The sequence below is a fragment of the Scyliorhinus torazame genome, chromosome 15 (genome assembly GCF_047496885.1).
Source record: "Scyliorhinus torazame isolate Kashiwa2021f chromosome 15, sScyTor2.1, whole genome shotgun sequence".
NCBI classification, from domain to species: Eukaryota; Metazoa; Chordata; class Chondrichthyes; order Carcharhiniformes; family Scyliorhinidae; genus Scyliorhinus; species Scyliorhinus torazame.
In genome coordinates, this window is record NC_092721.1 from 189868857 (window position 1) to 189885744 (window position 16888).

Sequence of the window (16888 nt, forward strand, 5' to 3'; positions counted from 1 at the left end):
TTATCGTGGAAGCTTGTACTCTGCAAGATCCACGGGGCAGTTAATCATCCCTATTCCGTAAGACCCGTGTGGGTTATAATACGGAAAAGAGTCAAAGTTGAAAAAAACAGAAACAGGAGCAAGAATACAATGGGGAAAAGCACACCAAAGATTTTCAAATTGTCTGCATTTTAGTTATTTCACAGTAACTTCATTGCAGTGTTAACGTAAGCCTACTTGTGACACTAAAAACAATTATCGTTATCTTATTATTTCTTAGTATCTGGTTACTGTTATAATCTATCTCTCCTGTCCTGGCGTAACTTTTATTCACATAATGATCTCACCCAGTGGCCTCATGAAATGATTAAAAATAAATCTTTGCAATGTTACCAGTTTAAAATTGAAAAGGCATATTTTTTTTTTCTTCCCATCTGTTTTGAAGGATGTACTGGTGCAATAGCCAAGGAATGTATCTCTGCATATCCGCGGTCAAGGGTAACTATCTACGACCTTCCTAAAGTCGTGGAAATGGCAGGAAGATACTTTGTGAGCCCAGATGAAGAACGGATTACATTTCATGAAGGTACACCGAACTGGGGAAACTGCTGGATGGTCAAAACGGCCGCTGTCCATCTGCTTTGCTCTCAACCGTCCTAGTTGGCGTGGGATATAAAGATAATGGAGGTGTTGTGTAACCGTAGCCATCAGTCTCTTTCAATTAGTCTGCAACAGAAACGAAATGAGGAAAAAAAGAATACCAGTGAGAGAGCTTTGGGAGCCATAACTCCAAAGTTACCTGTTCCTCCCATAAAACGCTACACTTACCACATGCCATGTCTCAAATTACTGCACTCGTGTTCCAAATTGCTATTTTGGTAATTAGTGACAAGCCGATTAAGACAGTCTCAAATTACCCATCTGCTAACAACACTAGGTTCTACCCAGCTAAGCACGATTCAGCTTTGATCGTACCAGGAGGATGTTTCCACTTGTGGGAGAGAGCAGAAGCAGGGGGTCACGGTTTAAGAATAAGAGGTCTACTATTTAAGGTGGAGATGAGGAGAATTCTTTTGCTGTTGAAGGGTAATTAATTTGGCTGTGGAACTCTCTTAACCCAGAAAGTCGTTGAGGCTGAGTCATTGAATTTACCCCAGTCAGAGCTGGACAGATTTTTGGTAGACAAGGGAGTTAAGGGTTATGGGGGCAGATGGCAAATTGGAGTTGAAACCCCTCAGAGCAGCCCTGATATTCAGTGGCAGAGCCAGCTCATAGGGCTGAATGGCCTACTCCTTATCCTACATCCTATGTTACAGGGAATCATTGCTCAGGATATTCACTTTCAGGAAAGGATAAGCCGTTAAATCTGGAACCTGTCGCATAAAGTAGTGGAATTTGGGTAATAGGGAGGCGTTGTCGTGGAGATGGTCTGAAATGATGGCATTTCCATTAATAATGAGTCCTCCCCTACAGAGCAGCAAACCCCGTACCCAGCAGCACACGATTCAGCCTTCTGTTTGGACTAGAAGACACATTCTCAGACCTCCAAGTTTTCTTTTTTTAAAAATATATTTTATTCGAGTTTTTTGGCCAAACATAACAATACGTAGTGTTTCTTTTACACAACAATAAAGCAATCTAAATAGCCGTGGCCAGTTTTAAACAAATAAATAAATAATATATATAAACAAAAACAAAAGAAAAACAAAACTAAATGGCAACTGCCTTGTCCAAAATAAATACTCTCCAAAATTACAGTCCAACAGTCCAGTATACAATTACATATACCAAATACCTATACATGTACAATAACATCCCTGAGAGTCCGTCCGATTCCCCCCCCCCCCCGCCCTCCCCCCTGGGTTGCTGCTGTTATCTACTTCTTTTCCATTCCCTCTATCTTTCTGTGAGGTAGTCGACGAACTGTTGCCACCGCCTGGTGAACCCCTAAGCCGAACCCCTTAACATGAACTTAATCCGTTCTCACTTTATGAACCCTGCCATATCGTTTATCCAGGTCTTCACCCCCGGGGGCCTAGCTTCCTTCCACATTAACAATATCCTGCGCCGGGCTACAAGGGACGCAAAGGCCGACACGTCAGCCTCTCTCGTCTCCTGCACTCCCGGCTCTTCTGCAACCCCAAATATAGCCAACCCCCAGCTTGGTTCGACCCGGACCCCCACCACCTTCGAAAGCACCATTGCCACCCCCACCCAGAAGCCCTGTAGTACCGGGCATGACCAGAACATGTGGGTGTGATTCGCTGGGCCTCTCGAGCATCTCGCACACCTATCCTCTACCCCAAAAAATTTACTAAGCGTGCTCCAGTCATATGCGCCCTGTGTAGCACCTTAAATTGTATCAGGCTTAGCCTGGCACACGAGGACGATGAGTTTACCCTACGTAGGGCATCCGCCCACAGCCCCTCCTCAATCTCCTCCCCCAGTTCTTCTTCCCATTTCCCTTTCAGTTCACCTACCATGATCTCCCCCTCGTCCCTCATCTCCCTGTATATGTCCACTACCTTACCGTCCCCCACCCATGTCTCTGAGATCACTCTATCCTGCACTTCCTGCGTCGGGAGCTGCGGGAATTCCCTCACCTGTTGCCTCACAAAAGCCCTCAATTGCATATACCGAAATGCATTCCCTTGGGGCAACCCATATTTCTCCGTCAGCGCTCCCAAACTCGCAAACGTCCCATCTACAAACAGATCTCTTAATTGTACTACCCCAGCTCTTTGACATGCTCCAAATCCCCCATCCATTCTCCCCGGAACGAACCTATGATTGTTTCTTATCGGGGACCGCACCGAAGCTCCCGTCCCTCCCCTATGCCGTCTCCACTGCCCCCAAATTCTCAATGTAGCCACCACCACCGGGCTTGTGGTGTATTTCTTTGGTGAGAATGGCAACGGCGCCGTCACCATTGCTTGCAGGCTAGTCCCCATGCAGGACGCCCTCTCCATTCTCTTCCACGCCGCTCCCTCCCCTTCTCCCATCCACTTACACACCATTGAAACATTGGCGGCCCAGTAGTACTCACTTAGGCTCGGTAGTGCCAGCCGCCCCCTGTCCCTACTACGCTGCAAGAATCCCCGCCTCACTCTCAGGGTCTTCCCAGCCCACACAAAACTCATAATGCTCTTCTCAATTCTTTTGAAAAAAGCCTTCGTGATCACCACCGGGAGGCACTGGAACACAAAAAGGAATCTCGGGAGGACCACCATTTTAACCGCCTGCACCCTACCTGCCAATGACAAGGACACCATGTCCCATCTCTTGAAATCCTCCTCCATCTGTTCCACCAACCGCGTTAAATTAAGCCTATGTAATGTACCCCAATTCTTGGCTATCTGGATCCCCAGGTACCAGAAGTCCCTTGTTACCTTCCTCAACGGTAAATCCTCTATCTCTCTGCTCTGCTCCCCCGGGTGCACCACAAATAACTCACTTTTCCCCATGTTCAGTTTATACCCTGAAAAATCCCCAAACTCACCAAGTATCCGCATTATCTCTGTCATCCCCTCCGCCGGGTCCGCCACATATAGCAACAAATCGTCCGCATATAGAGATACCCGGTGTTCTTCTCCCCCCCTAAGTACTCCCCTCCACTTCCTGGAACCCCTCAGTGCCATGGCCAGGGGTTCAATCGCCAGTGCAAACAATAACGGGGACAGAGGACATCCCTGCCTCGTCCCTCTATGGAGCCTAAAATAGTCAGACCCCCGTCCATTCGTGACCTCGCTCGCCATCGGGGCCCTATACAGCAACTGTACCCACCTGATATACCCATCCCCAAAGCCAAATCTCCTCAACACCTCCCACAAATAATCCCACTCCACTCTATCAAATGCTTTCTCGGCATCCATCGCCACCACTATCTCCGCTTCCCCCTCTGGTGGGGGCATCATCATTACCCCTAGCAGCCTCCGTATATTTGTATTTAGCTGTCTCCCCTTCACAAACCCAGTTTGGTCCTCATGGACCACCCCCGGGACACAATCCTCTATCCTCATTGCCATTACCTTGGCCAGGATCTTAGCATCCACATTCAGGAGGGAAATGGGCCTGTATGACCCGCATTGCAGCGGGTCTTTTTCCTTCTTTAGGAGGAGCGATATCGTTGCCTCTGACATAGTCGGGGGCAGCTGCTCCCTTTCCCTCGCCTCATTAAAGGTTCTCATCAGTAGCGGGGCCAGCAAGTCCAAATATTTCTTATAGAATTCAACTGGGAATCCGTCTGGTCCCGGGGCCTTCCCCGCCTGCATGCTTCCAATCCCTTTCACTACTTCCTCCGTCTCAATCTGTGCTCCCAGCCTCACTCTCTCCTGTTCCTCCACCTTAGGAAATTCCAGCTGATCCAGAAAGCACATCATTCTCTCCTTCCCGTCCGGGGGCTGCACTTCATATAATCTTTCATAAAATGCCTTGAACACTCCATTCACTCTCTCCGCTCCCCGCTCCATCTCCCCCTCCTCATCTCTCACCCCTCCTATCTCCCTCGCTGCTCCCCTTTTCCTCAGTTGGTGGGCCAACAACCTACTCGCCTTCTCCCCATATTCGTACTGTACACCCTGTGCCTTCCTCCATTGTGCCTCTGCCTTACCCGTAGTCAACAAGTCAAACTCTATATGTAGCCTTTGCCTTTCCCTGTATAGTCCCTCCTCCGGTGCCTCCGCGTATTGTCTGTCCACCCTCAGCAGTTCTTTCAACAACCGCTCCCTTTCCCTACCCTCCTGCATACCTTTATGTGCCCTAATAGATATCAGCTCCCCTCTAACCACTGCCTTCAGTGCCTCCCAGACCACTCCCACCTGTACCTCCCCATTATCATTAATTTCCAAGTACCTTTCAATACACCCCCTCACCCTTAAACACACCCCCTCATCTGCCAATAATCCCATGTCCATTCTCCAGGGTGGAAGCTGTTGTTTTTCTTCCCCTATCTCCAGGTCCACCCAGTGTACTCCGTCCCCGTCACCTTTGGGATCAGTGCCCTTCCCAAAACAAAAAAATCTATTCGTGAAAATACTTTATGTACATAGGAGAAAAACGAAAACTCCTTACTCCTAGGTCTACTAAATCTCCAGGGATCTACTCCTCCCATCTGCACCATAAAATTCTTAAGCAACCTAGCTGCAGCCGGCCTCCTTCTGGTCCTGGACCTCGATCTGTCCAGCCCTGGGTCCAGCACCGTATTAAAGTCTCCACCCATTACCAACTTTCCCGCCTCTAGGTCCGGGATGCGTCCTAACATACGCCTCATAAAATTGGCATCATCCCAGTTCGGGGCATACACGTTCACCAATACCACCGCTTCCCCTTGCAGTTTGCCACTCACCATCACGTATCTACCCCCACTATCTGCCACTATAGTCTTTGCCTCAAACATTACCCGCTTCCCCACTAGTATGGCCACCCCCTTGTTTTTTGCATCCAGCCCCGAATGAAACACCTGCCCCACCCATCCTTTGCGAAGTCTAACCTGGTCTGTCAGCTTCAGATGCGTCTCCTGAAGCATAACCACATCTGCCTTAAGTTTCTTTAGGTGTGCGAGTACCCGTGCCCTCTTAATCGGCCCGTTCAGCCCTCTCACATTCCACGTGATCAACCAGGTTGGGGGGCTCTTTACCCCCCCCCCCCCCTTGACGACTAGCCATTTCCTTTTTCAATCCAGCTCCTCACCCGGTTCCCACGTAGCTGTATCCCCCCCAGGCGGCGCCTCCCCGCCCCGACCCCCCCCTCCCATACCAGCTCCCCCTTCTCCCCAGCAGCAGCAACCCAGTTAACCCCCCCCCCCCCGCTAGATCCCAAGCTAGCGTAATTGCACCCCCCATGTTGCTCCCAGAAGTCAGCAAACTCTGGCCAACCTCGGCTTCCCCCCATGACCTCGGCTCACACTGTGCGAGGCCCCCTCCTTCCTGCTTCCCTGTTCCCGCCATGATTACCATAGCGCGGGAACAAAGCCCGCGCTTCCCCTTTTGGCCCCGCCCCCAATGGCCGGCGCCCACAGCTCCTCATCCTCCCTCACCCCCTCCCCCACGACATGGGGAAGAGAGAGAAGTTACAGGGTCGCAGGTTTAACAATCTGGGAAGTCTTCCGACGCCATCTTGCTTTGTGCCTGCCTTCCTGGCCGCTGCTCTTGAGGATCCACCACAATCCGGCTACTTTCCTCTCTTTTTTCCATCCGTGTCCGGGGGGGATTCCCTTCTGGATTACCGCACAGTGTTATTTGCCGTTAAAATTGCCGATGGGGCTCCTATTAAGAGCCCAAAAGTCCGTTCCACCGGGAGCTGCCGAAACGTGAGACTTAGCTGGTCATCGCCGCACCCGGAAGTCCACCTCCAAGTTTTCTAAAGGCTACATCTACATTTGGGTGTCTTAAAAAATATTAAGGTAGATAAGTCCCCAGGGCCTGATGGGATCTACCCCAGAATACTGAAGGAGGCTGGAGAGGAAATTGCTGAGGCCTTGACAGAAATCTTTGGATCCTCGCTGTCTTCAGGGGATGTCCCGGAGGACTGGAGAATAGCCAATGTTGTTCCTCTGTTTAAGAAGGGTAGCAAGGATAATCCCGGGAACTACAGGCCGGTGAGCCTTACGTCAGTGGTAGGGAAATTACTGGAGAGAATTCTTAGAGACAGGATCTACTCCCATTTGGAAGCAAATGGACGTATTAGTGAGAGGCAGCACGGTTTTGTGAAGGGGAGGTCGTGTCTCACTAACTTGATAGAGTTTTTCGAGGAGGTCACTAAGATGATTGATGCAGGTAGGGCAGTAGATGTTGTCTATATGGACTTCAGTAAGGCCTTTGACAAGGTCCCTCATGGTAGACTAGTACAAAAGGTGAAGTCACACGGGATCAGGGGTGAACTGGCAAGGTGGATACAGAACTGGCTAGGCCATAGAAGGCAGAGGGTAGCAATGGAGGGATGCTTTTCTAATTGGAGGGCTGTGACCAGTGGTGTTCCACAGGGATCAGTGCTGGGACCTTTGCTCTTTGTCGTATATATAAATGATTTGGAGGAAAATGTAACTGGTCTGATTAGTAAGTTTGCAGACGACACAAAGGTTGGTGGAATTGCGGATAGCGATGAGGACTGTCAGAGGATACAGCAGGATTTAGATTGTCTGGAGACTTTGGCGGAGAGATGGCAGATGGAGTTTAATCCGGACAAATGTGAGGTAATGCATTTTGGAAGGTCTAATGCAGGTAGGGAATATACAGTGAATGGTAGAACCCTCAAGAGTATTGAAAGTCAAAGAGATCTAGGAGTACAGGTCCACAGGTCATTGAAAGGGGCAACACAGGTGGAGAAGGTAGTCAAGAAGGCATACGGCATGCTGGCCTTCATTGGCTGGGGCATTGAGTATAAGAATTGGCAAGTCATGTTGCAGCTGTATAGAACCTTAGTTAGGCCACACTTGGAGTATAGTGTTCAATTCTGGTCGCCACACTACCAGAAGGATGTGGAGGCTTTAGAGAGGGTGCAGAAGAGATTTACCAGAATGTTGCCTGGTATGGAGGGCATAAGCTATGAGGAGCGGTTGAATAAACTCGGTTTGTTCTCACTGGAACGAAGGAGGTTGAGGGGCGACCTGATAGAGGTATACAAAATTATGAGGGGCATAGACAGAGTGGATAGTCAGAGGCTTTTCCCCAGGGTAGAGGGGTCAATTACTAGGGGGCATAGGTTTAAGGTGAGAGGGGCAAGGTTTAGAGTAGATGTACGAGGCAAGTTTTTTACGCAGAGGGTAGTGGGTACCTGGAACTCGCTACCGGAGGAGGTAGTGGAAGCAGGGACGATAGGGACATTTAAGGGGCATCTTGACAAATATATGAATAGGATGGGAATAGAAGGATACGGACCCAGGAAGTGTAGAAGATTGTAGTTTAGTCGGGCAGTATGGTCGGCACGGGCTTGGAGGGCCGAAGGGCCTGTTCCTGTGCTGTACATTTCTTTGTTCTTTGTTCTTTGTACATCGCATCCCTGTGTTATGCCATGTATCCGTTTGAAAATTACCCGAGGAAGGAGTAGGTCGGGCCTGTGCTCATTGAAGTTTAAAGAATGAGAGGTGATCTTATTGAGACATATAGAATTCTCAGGGGGCTTGGCAGAGTAGATGCGGAGAGGTTGTTTTTGCATGTGAGAGAGTCTAAGGCCAGAGGGCATAATCTCAGAGCAAGGGATCGCCAATTTAAGACAGCGATGAGGAGGAATTCCTTCTCTCAGTGAGTAGTGAATCTGTGGAATTCTTTACTGCAGAGAGCTGTGGAGGCTGAGTCATTAAGTCTGTTCAAGGCGGAGATAGACAGATTTTTAATCAGTAAAGGAATCAAGGGTTATGGGGATAAGGTGGGAAAGTGGAGTTGAGGATTATCATTTGAGAACAGACATGAAGGCATTGAATGGTGGAGCAGACTTGTTGGGTCGAATGGCCCACTTCTGCTCCTGTATCTTATGGTCTTATGATCCACCTCAGAGCTGGTTTGTCCCAGTTAAAATAAAAGCAGAATGGGCCAAAGGTCCTCACCCCTCACACCCCCTTCCTCCCACAGGCTCCCTTTGCCCCATCCATGCCACCTCATGTCCCATTGGCCAAGCTATGGAACTCAACCCATACCCATGGCCTGTCATGTGCCCTATTCCAAGCTATGACACTTCAACCAACCCACTTCTATCTGATAACCCACTATACACTGTATAGAACCAATTAATCCTACAGTGGCAGAAGGATGTATTACCAAATATTTTTTTAAATTAATTAATTCATTACTTTCCACTATGCTACAAATTTTATTTCACTACAGGGAAATTAAGGTATCAATCATCCAGACCCTTTAAAGTTATCAATAACAGAAACAGCAGGGCCTTGAAGCCATCGGGGCAGCACGGTAGCATTGTGGATAGCACAATTGCTTCACAGCTCCAGGGTCCCAGGTTCGATTCCGGCTTGGGACACTGTCTGTGCGGAGTCTGCACATCCTCCCCGTGTGTGCGTGGGTTTTCTCCGGGTGCTCCGGTTTCCTCCCACAGTCCAAAGATGTGCGGGTTAGGTGGATTGGTCATGATAAATTGCCCTTAGTGTCCAAAATTGCCCTTAGTGTTGGGTGGGGTTACTGGGTTATGGGGATAGGGTGGAGGTGATGAACTTGGGTAGGGTGCTCTTTCCAAGAGCCGGTGCAAACTCGATGGGCCGAATGGCCTCCTTCGGCACTGTAAATTCTCTGAAAACCTTGTGCAAATAAATATTGTGAAATTGACAGCAGATATCAGTGACCCAGAGGTGTCAATCAAGCAATTCTTTTCTTGGGATTCAGGTGCTTCAATAAGAGTAGTGGATGTTTGGGCTCTCAGCAAAACCTCATTACCTATGCTTGGTTAAATGAGAATGGAATGCCATAGCTTGGCATATGGGGCTGAGGGGCCATACGGGTGGATCAATTTTCATAGCTTTGGATAGGGCGCATGATTAGCGGGTGGATTGCCATAGCTTGGTGGAGGAGGCATGAGGGAAATTGGATGCAGGTGGGGGATTACCTTGCCATGGGGGGGCGGGGGGGGGGGTGGGGCGGGTCAAGAGGAGAATCTTTTGAACTCACCTCATAAAAACTTCACTCCTGCAGCCTAGGGGCATGACTCCCCTGAGGGGCCACGAGCCACGATGTTTTATAAACCTGGCCCACTCCGTGGACATTATGGAGGATTAGGGGATGTCTATCTCCACAATCAAGCCGGCACTCCCAAAAATCAAAGATCCCGGGAATGTAGTCAGGAATTCCAGGATCAGGACCAGCCTGCCATTTTCAAAGGGCTCCCGAATCACCCCGACTTAGTGAAAATCCAGCTAGTTGTCGAGCCGAATTCAGAGCTGGTCACATGATCTCTTTTGTTCCTTCATCATTTTACCTGAAATTAGAGAGACATTCTCACACCATTGCATCTTCCCAAACCATTGCATTCATAACATGTCCAATGGTGCTGACAGTCAATACTTAGTGTTGAATTCTGGGAATCTCTTTGAGGGCAGGGATTGACTGAAATCGCAGCAGAAATTCACCCCCGAAGAATGTCAATTCTAAAAAAAACCATATGGATATTACACACAGGAGAAGTCCTAATGGCCCATCATGCCTGCCCCACATTCATGACCCCTGGAACATCTTGGCTTCCAGCCCTGGCAATCACAGTCGGATTGTCACTCTGCTCCTATTCATTTACAGATGCATGTTTCTCGCCTGGGCCCCCAGCCCAGCTCTAGTCAGAAATGTGCAGCGCCGCCCCTCCAGAGCCCCTTCCAGTGCAGTTCAACAACACTGGAGGCAGGGGAACCACACTCTCTCTTTATGGCACTCGCTGTCCTAGAGCAGGTACATTTAAATGTTCTCTCCACTTTGGCAGGATGGAAGGTAAGTGGGTAGGATGGGCTTCAGGGTGATGAGATGGAGATAGTCAATGGGGGTGGGGTGATATAGTTGGGGGGGGGGTCAGGAGGTCAGTGAGGGGGGTCTGAGAGTGTAGTCATAGGGTCAAGTGGGGGAGGGGGGGTGGAAATGGGTACAAGGTTATCTGGGGGCTGGGGGGTTGGGGTTGGTGGTCAGTGCCTATAGTTACCCAGGAGTTAGAAGTACTTTTAATCCTTTTTACTTCAGCTAAGAGAGTTGGGACCATCAGAAGTCTCTGATTGAAATTGGCATATCGGTTGGTTCCCAGTGGCAGGGTAATTACCCATTAGAAATGTAATCTTCCCAGGTAATTCTTGTGCAGTTCTGGCTGGGGTGGAGGGGGGGGGGTTAGGGGGAATGGAGTGCATCTTCTGGGGTACACCTGGTATATGACCCCCACCACACTGCCCCAAACCTGCACTGAATGTGGACATTTTGGACCCATAGCTAGATACCTCTGATCACCAATCCCTTCTTCTCATCGTGCCTCTCGCAAAACAGGGTCAATAAGGAGAAAAGGGGCAGTGGTCAATGGTGGGGGAATGAGAGTGCAGGGGAGGGTGGCCAGTGGGCCACGGAAGGAACGGACAGTCTGCGGGTCCCGAGGGTATTTGGGGGTGTAGTCGGGAGGGTAAGCGGTGGCGAGTAGTGAGCAGTAGCGGTGTAGTCAGGGGGTCCCTTGAGCGGTAGGGGGCTGGAGGGAGTCCTATTGGAGGGGTCAGGAGGATAATCAGTGGTGTGAGAGAATGGGGGTAGGTGGGAGTTTCCCATTTGGGGGCTTTGGGGTCCCACGGGAGGGGTGGGGGGTTGAACAGGGGTGGGGGGGAGATAGTTGGGCAGGTCCTGTGGGGGTTTGCGGTGGGGCAATGGGATGCCCTGTGTGGGGGAGGGGGTGGGGTTGTGGTGAGGTGAGGTTTAGTCAGGGGGGTTCCTCTGGGGGGAGGGAGGGTTCTTGTGTGGGGGTGGGCCAAGCGCTGTAGGCTTGTCAGGTGTGGTCAGTCCCAAAGCTATCCATCTTTGAAGTGGTTTTTAATTCTTCTAACGTTTTCTGAGTAACTACTACTGTCGGACAGTTGGAACCATCCAAAGTTTGCCATTGATACCACACTTTCCGATGGTTCCCATCGCTGGGCAGTTGTCCAACTGAATTCTGAACCTCTTGAGCAATTACGGTGCAATTCATACCTGAGACCCCATGGTGCATCCTTGGGGTCGCGGTAACCCCCATTGCAACGTCCCTGAGCTTGGAAGCTATGAGCAAAAAATCTGTCATAAAAAGCTAGCCTTAATAGGAACCATTAAACTCCTGGATTGCTGCACAAATCCATTTAGTTCACTAATGTCCTCTCAAATGCAAAGCTGTCATCCATTTCTATCTTTCCCAAGTCCCGAATCGCTGCAATCTGTTTGGCCCCTAACTGCCCTCTGAAATGACCTGGTTAGTTGTATTCCAGAAGGTCTGCCATCTTCTCAAGGGCAGTTAGGGATGGTTAAGTGCCAGTGCCCTCAAGAAAGGAGGGGAAACCTCTCCGCAGTTCTATTTGTTTTTTTTCACATGGCACGCACCTTATTTTCCTAACATCCCACTCTCTTCAAATACAGGAGACTTCTTCAAAGACCCCATACCTGATGCTGACCTCTACATTTTGGCTAGAATAATTCATGATTGGACTGACGACAGATCCCTGGAGCTACTTACCAGAGTTAACAAAGCTTGTAAACCAGGTGGGTCTACGCAGACAATGTGTAATATTAACGGTTTGCTGTTCATATTCTGCAGAAAGGGAAGATGGTGCAGTAGTGGTCATGTGACTGAGCTGGAAACCCAGATCACTCTCTAGTAAGGGGCAGCACGGTAGCATTGTGGATAGCACAATTGCTTCACAGCTCCAGGGTCCCAGGTTCGATTCCGGCTTGGGTCACTGTCTGTGCGGAGTCTGCACATCCTCCCCGTGTGTCCGTGGGTTTCCTCCGGGTGCTCCGGTTTCCTCCCACAGTCCAAAGATGTGCAGGTTAGGTGGATTGGCCATGATAAATTGCCCTTAGTGTCCAAAATTGCCCTTAGTGTTGGGTGGGGTTACTGGGTTATGGGGATAGGGTGGAGGTGTTGACCTTGAGTAGGGTGCTCTTTCCAAGAGCCGGAGCAGACTCGATGGGTCGAATGGCCTCCTTCTGCACTGTAAAATCTATGATAAACATGGTGTTATATTTTAAATAATGATTTATCTGAAATATATATATTACTCTTGAATCTACCAGGATGATAAAATGACCAATAGTCTTCTTATTGAAAGATGAACTATTTAATGAGTAATAAAATAATAAACTGCGAGTCCTTTTACTCAATACTAAACTAACAATAAAGAAATAAAGTACAATACAGATAACGATATAACTATACACTATTATAACAAATTAGTTCTAACTTCTCACACTCTAGCTATTCTATGTCTTGCTTGTTCACTGTCTTGAATCACATCAACACCATCATCACCTTCATCGTCATCATCTGACTTAGAAAAGGCGGGAATCCAGTTCTTATAGTATCTGACTGTGAGACATCTATTGTTGAAATGACTGTACTACATTTACATACATTGATCATGTATATTGATATCTGAATATCACTATACATGGGCTCAAATCCCACCACTGTGTTCAATCAATAAATCTGGAATATAAAGCTAATCTTATTAAAAAAAAAATGTTTTAATATTTTTTTATTCTACATTTTCACATTTTCCTTCAAAGTTTACACCCCACCTACAAACAGTAAATGGTAACAAATACAAAATCAATCCACTTAACAATACCAATGATCCCATCCTCCCACCACCCCAAACAACGGCCCACCTGTCAATATATGCATCCCATAAAACAAAGCCTCCCACGGTGGAAACAAAAAACATAGGAGAAAAAGAAAAAGGAGTCCGGGACCGCCCATGGTCACCATTGACCTATAGAGTCCACTCCCCCTCCCCCCCTACACTCAACGCCATCCAACCTCTGAAAGAGTACCGTACATGATACCCAAGAGTTGTACACCCCCCCGCCCCCCCAAGTCTCCAGCTCCTCCCGTCCACTGCCTCTTGTAAAACTCCTCCTCCCAACCTCGGTTCCTTCCCCTCAACTTTCCACCCCGGCTAGACCACTCGGACCTTGTTCTGCCAGGCTCTGATGGCCGCAGCCCCTCCCCCCACCTCACTCCTGTTCACTGGCCGGCTTAAATCGGCCAGCGTGGAGGCCCCCGCCCGGGTGCCTTTCCCCCTTGCCTGGCCCTAGGAAAGCCCTGAGATCCCCTTTTAGCACACACACCCCGCATATCCACCTACACCCCAAAGAGCCCTCATTTCGAGTGAAAGTCCCATCACTTCCCTTGTCCAAAAACATACAACATTGGCTCCTTTAGCCCAGTGAAACAAAAAAGAAGAAAATACAGTCATGAGGTTACATCGGCACATGGCTATTTCTCAATTTGTCAATTCTGCCACAGTCCTTCTGCCTTCGCAAACTCCTCCGCTGCTTCCGCCGTTCCAAAATAAAAGTCCCTGAGCTTATAAGTCACCCTCAGCTTCGCTGGATATACAATGCCGCACTGCACCTTGCTAATGTACAGTGCCGTCTTCACCCGGTTGAAGGCAGCCCACCTCCTCGCCAGCTCCAACGTAAAGTCCTGGTATACACGTATACCAGCTCCAGCCCACTGCACCACCCGCTTCTGCTTGGCCCAGCTCAGGACCTTCTCCTTCACATTGTACCTACGGAAGCACAGAGTCACTGCCCTTGGTGGCTCACTCGCCTTTGGTACAGGCCTCCACGACCGATGAGCCTGATCCAGTTCATATCGGGAGGGATCCTCCCCCTCCCCCAATAGTTTTGCCAGCATCGCGGCAAAATACTCAGTCGGCTTCGGTCCTTCAACTCCTTTGGGCAGTCCCACGATCCTCAAATTCTGTCGCCTGGATCTGTTTTCCAGGTCTTCCATTTTTCCTCGCAAATCCTTGTTAATGTCCATCACCTTCCGCATCTCCTTCCCCATCGAGGCAAGTTGATCACCGTGCTGCAATAACGTCTCCTCCACTTCCTTCAGCACCTCCCCTTGCTCTCGCACCTCCACCACTGCGCTCGCCACCGCCGTCATCACCGGGGTAATCGCCTCCTCCACCAGCGCACTCAAAACCTTCCTCATCTACTTCCTCATTGTCTCCATGTATTTTGTAAACTGCCTTTCGAATTCCGCAGCCACCACCTGAGTTATTTCTACAGCCGTAAGCAATGCGGCCTCCCCTGGTGCTCCAGCCTCCATTTTCTTTACTGACCCCGCGGAGACCTTTCCACTCCCCGACGGACTTTCAGCTGCTTTTTTCACGGCCGCTTTTTTGCTGGTCTTCGACATTCCCCTCCTCTGTGCTGTCTCCCGACTTTTACTGCCTTCGCTGGCCCTAGGACCGGGCGTTAACCCCCGACAATGCTGTTCCCGAATGGGAGTCCTCCAACGCGCGGCTGCCTCCCACCCGCCGTCACCGGAAGTCCAAGCTAGTCTTATTAATGATGACAACTATCAGTGATTGTTGTGAAAACCCATCTGGTTCAAATGTCCTTTCGGGAAGGAAATCTGCCATCCTTACCTGACCTGGCCTGTGACTCCGGAGCCACAGCTCTTAACTGTCCTCTGAAATGGTCTGGCAAGCCACTCAGTTTAAGGGCAATTAGGGATGGGCAACAAATGCTGGCCGAGCCAGCAGACACCCACATCCTATGAAAGAATGAGCTTGCACACATTTGATGTGCATGTGTCACAGAAAACGAGCATGTATGTGCAGCAGATAATAGGGAAAGCAAATGGAATGTTGCCATTTATAGCAAAATGAATTGAGTATAAAGGTAAGGAAGCGTTGTTGCAACTGTACAAGGCATTGGTAAGACTGGAGTATTGTGCACAATTTTGGTCTCCTTATCTGAGGAAAGATGTAGTGGCATTGGAGGCAGTTCAGAGGAGGGTCACTAGATTGATTCCAGAGGTGAGGGGTTTGTCGTATGAAGAGCGATTGAACAGTTTAGAAGAATGAGAGGAGATCTAATTGAGGTATGCAAGATGCTGAAAGGTATGGGTAAAGTAGGCGTGGAGCTGATGCTTCCTCTTGTGGGGCTTTCTCGAACAAGAGGTCGCAATCTTAGAATAAGGGATAGCAAATTTAAAACAGATTTGAGGAAAGCTACTCCCAAAGGGTTGTGAATCTGTGGAATTTGCTACCCCCAGAGTGTGGTGGATGCTGGGACAGTGAGTAAATTTAAGGAGGAGTTAGACAGATTTTTAATTGGTAATGGGTTGAAGGGTTATGGAGAACAGGCAGGACAGTGGAGTTGAGGCCAGGATGGGCTCAGCCATGATCACATTGAGGGTGTTAGGCTCGGGAGGCTAAATTGCCTACGCCCGCTCCTAAGTCATGTGGTCTAGCGAGGAGATGATCTGGCTGATTTCGCAGTTCAGCTCTTGGCCTGTAACATTGTAGGTAGCAGATGAGGAACATATCAGCCATGATATAATGGCGGAGCAGACTCGATGGACTGAATGGCCGAATTCTGCTCCTATATCTTATGAATTTATGATGTTTCCACTGAGGCCCAAAATCCAGTACAATTCTGCCATAAATTTTAGGAGCAAGGAGTCTGCTGGAACTTGCTGGAGCCAGGATTCAGATGCATCAGGTCCTTGCTCCTGTATATCACATGTTACTTTTTCCTGGACTGAAAATCCAGGACGGGGAACTGGGGTCCGTGGGAGAGCAATTGCCGATTGCGCTGGAGGAACAGGGTGAAGACGTAAGTCCCGATAGGTACTAATTTATGTGATCTGTGTCACTTTTAATTAGGCAGTGGAGTGCTGCTGATTGAAGCACTGCTGGAGGAGGACCGAAGGGGCCCCATCACAACCCAGTTGTACTCTCTGAACATGCTGGTGCAGACGGAGGGGAAAGAACGAATGCCCTCGGAGTACCTCAAACTTCTGGAGTCGGCTGGATTTAAAGACGTGCAAATCCGAAAGACAGGAAAAATCTATAATGTCATTTTCGGAAGGAAGTGAACTGTCATGTATATTTTTCACTCTTGCTGGAATTAAAATACGTAGAGATAATCTGAAAGGTGATTAAGTCGAGCAGAAGCATTCCCTTCAATACATTTCCTTGTTCATTTAGAAAAAAATAACTTTCACATGTTTTTATCTTCACCAGCTCATATAACTGGTCCTAATTTCCTGGTTCCTATGTCCATAAAGGCAGTTGTTGATTTTTTCCTAGTTCTATTTCTGCTTTAGTTGGGTTGGTATGTCAGACTAATATCTGTGCTCCACCAATATTTATATGGACAGCACTAGTTAAACTAGAGAGAAAATGCTGTAAATCTTAGCAGGTCTGGCAGCATCTGTAGGGAGAGAAAAGAGCCAACGTTTCGAGTCC

The 16888-nt window shown here is 48.9% G+C and overlaps 1 protein-coding gene across 1 annotated transcript in view; it reads left to right on the forward strand.

Moving 5' to 3' along the window:
* LOC140391467 (acetylserotonin O-methyltransferase-like) overlaps positions 1-16538 on the forward strand; it is a 51277-nt gene extending 34739 nt beyond the window's left edge. Inside the window, exons 6-8 of the mRNA XM_072475975.1 lie at positions 425-565; positions 12033-12155; positions 16304-16538. Coding sequence (XP_072332076.1) covers positions 425-565; positions 12033-12155; positions 16304-16515 — 476 coding nt within the window. The 3' untranslated portion in view covers positions 16516-16538. The remainder of the gene's footprint in view (positions 1-424; positions 566-12032; positions 12156-16303) is intronic.
* The last annotated feature ends 350 nt before the right edge of the window (positions 16539-16888 follow it).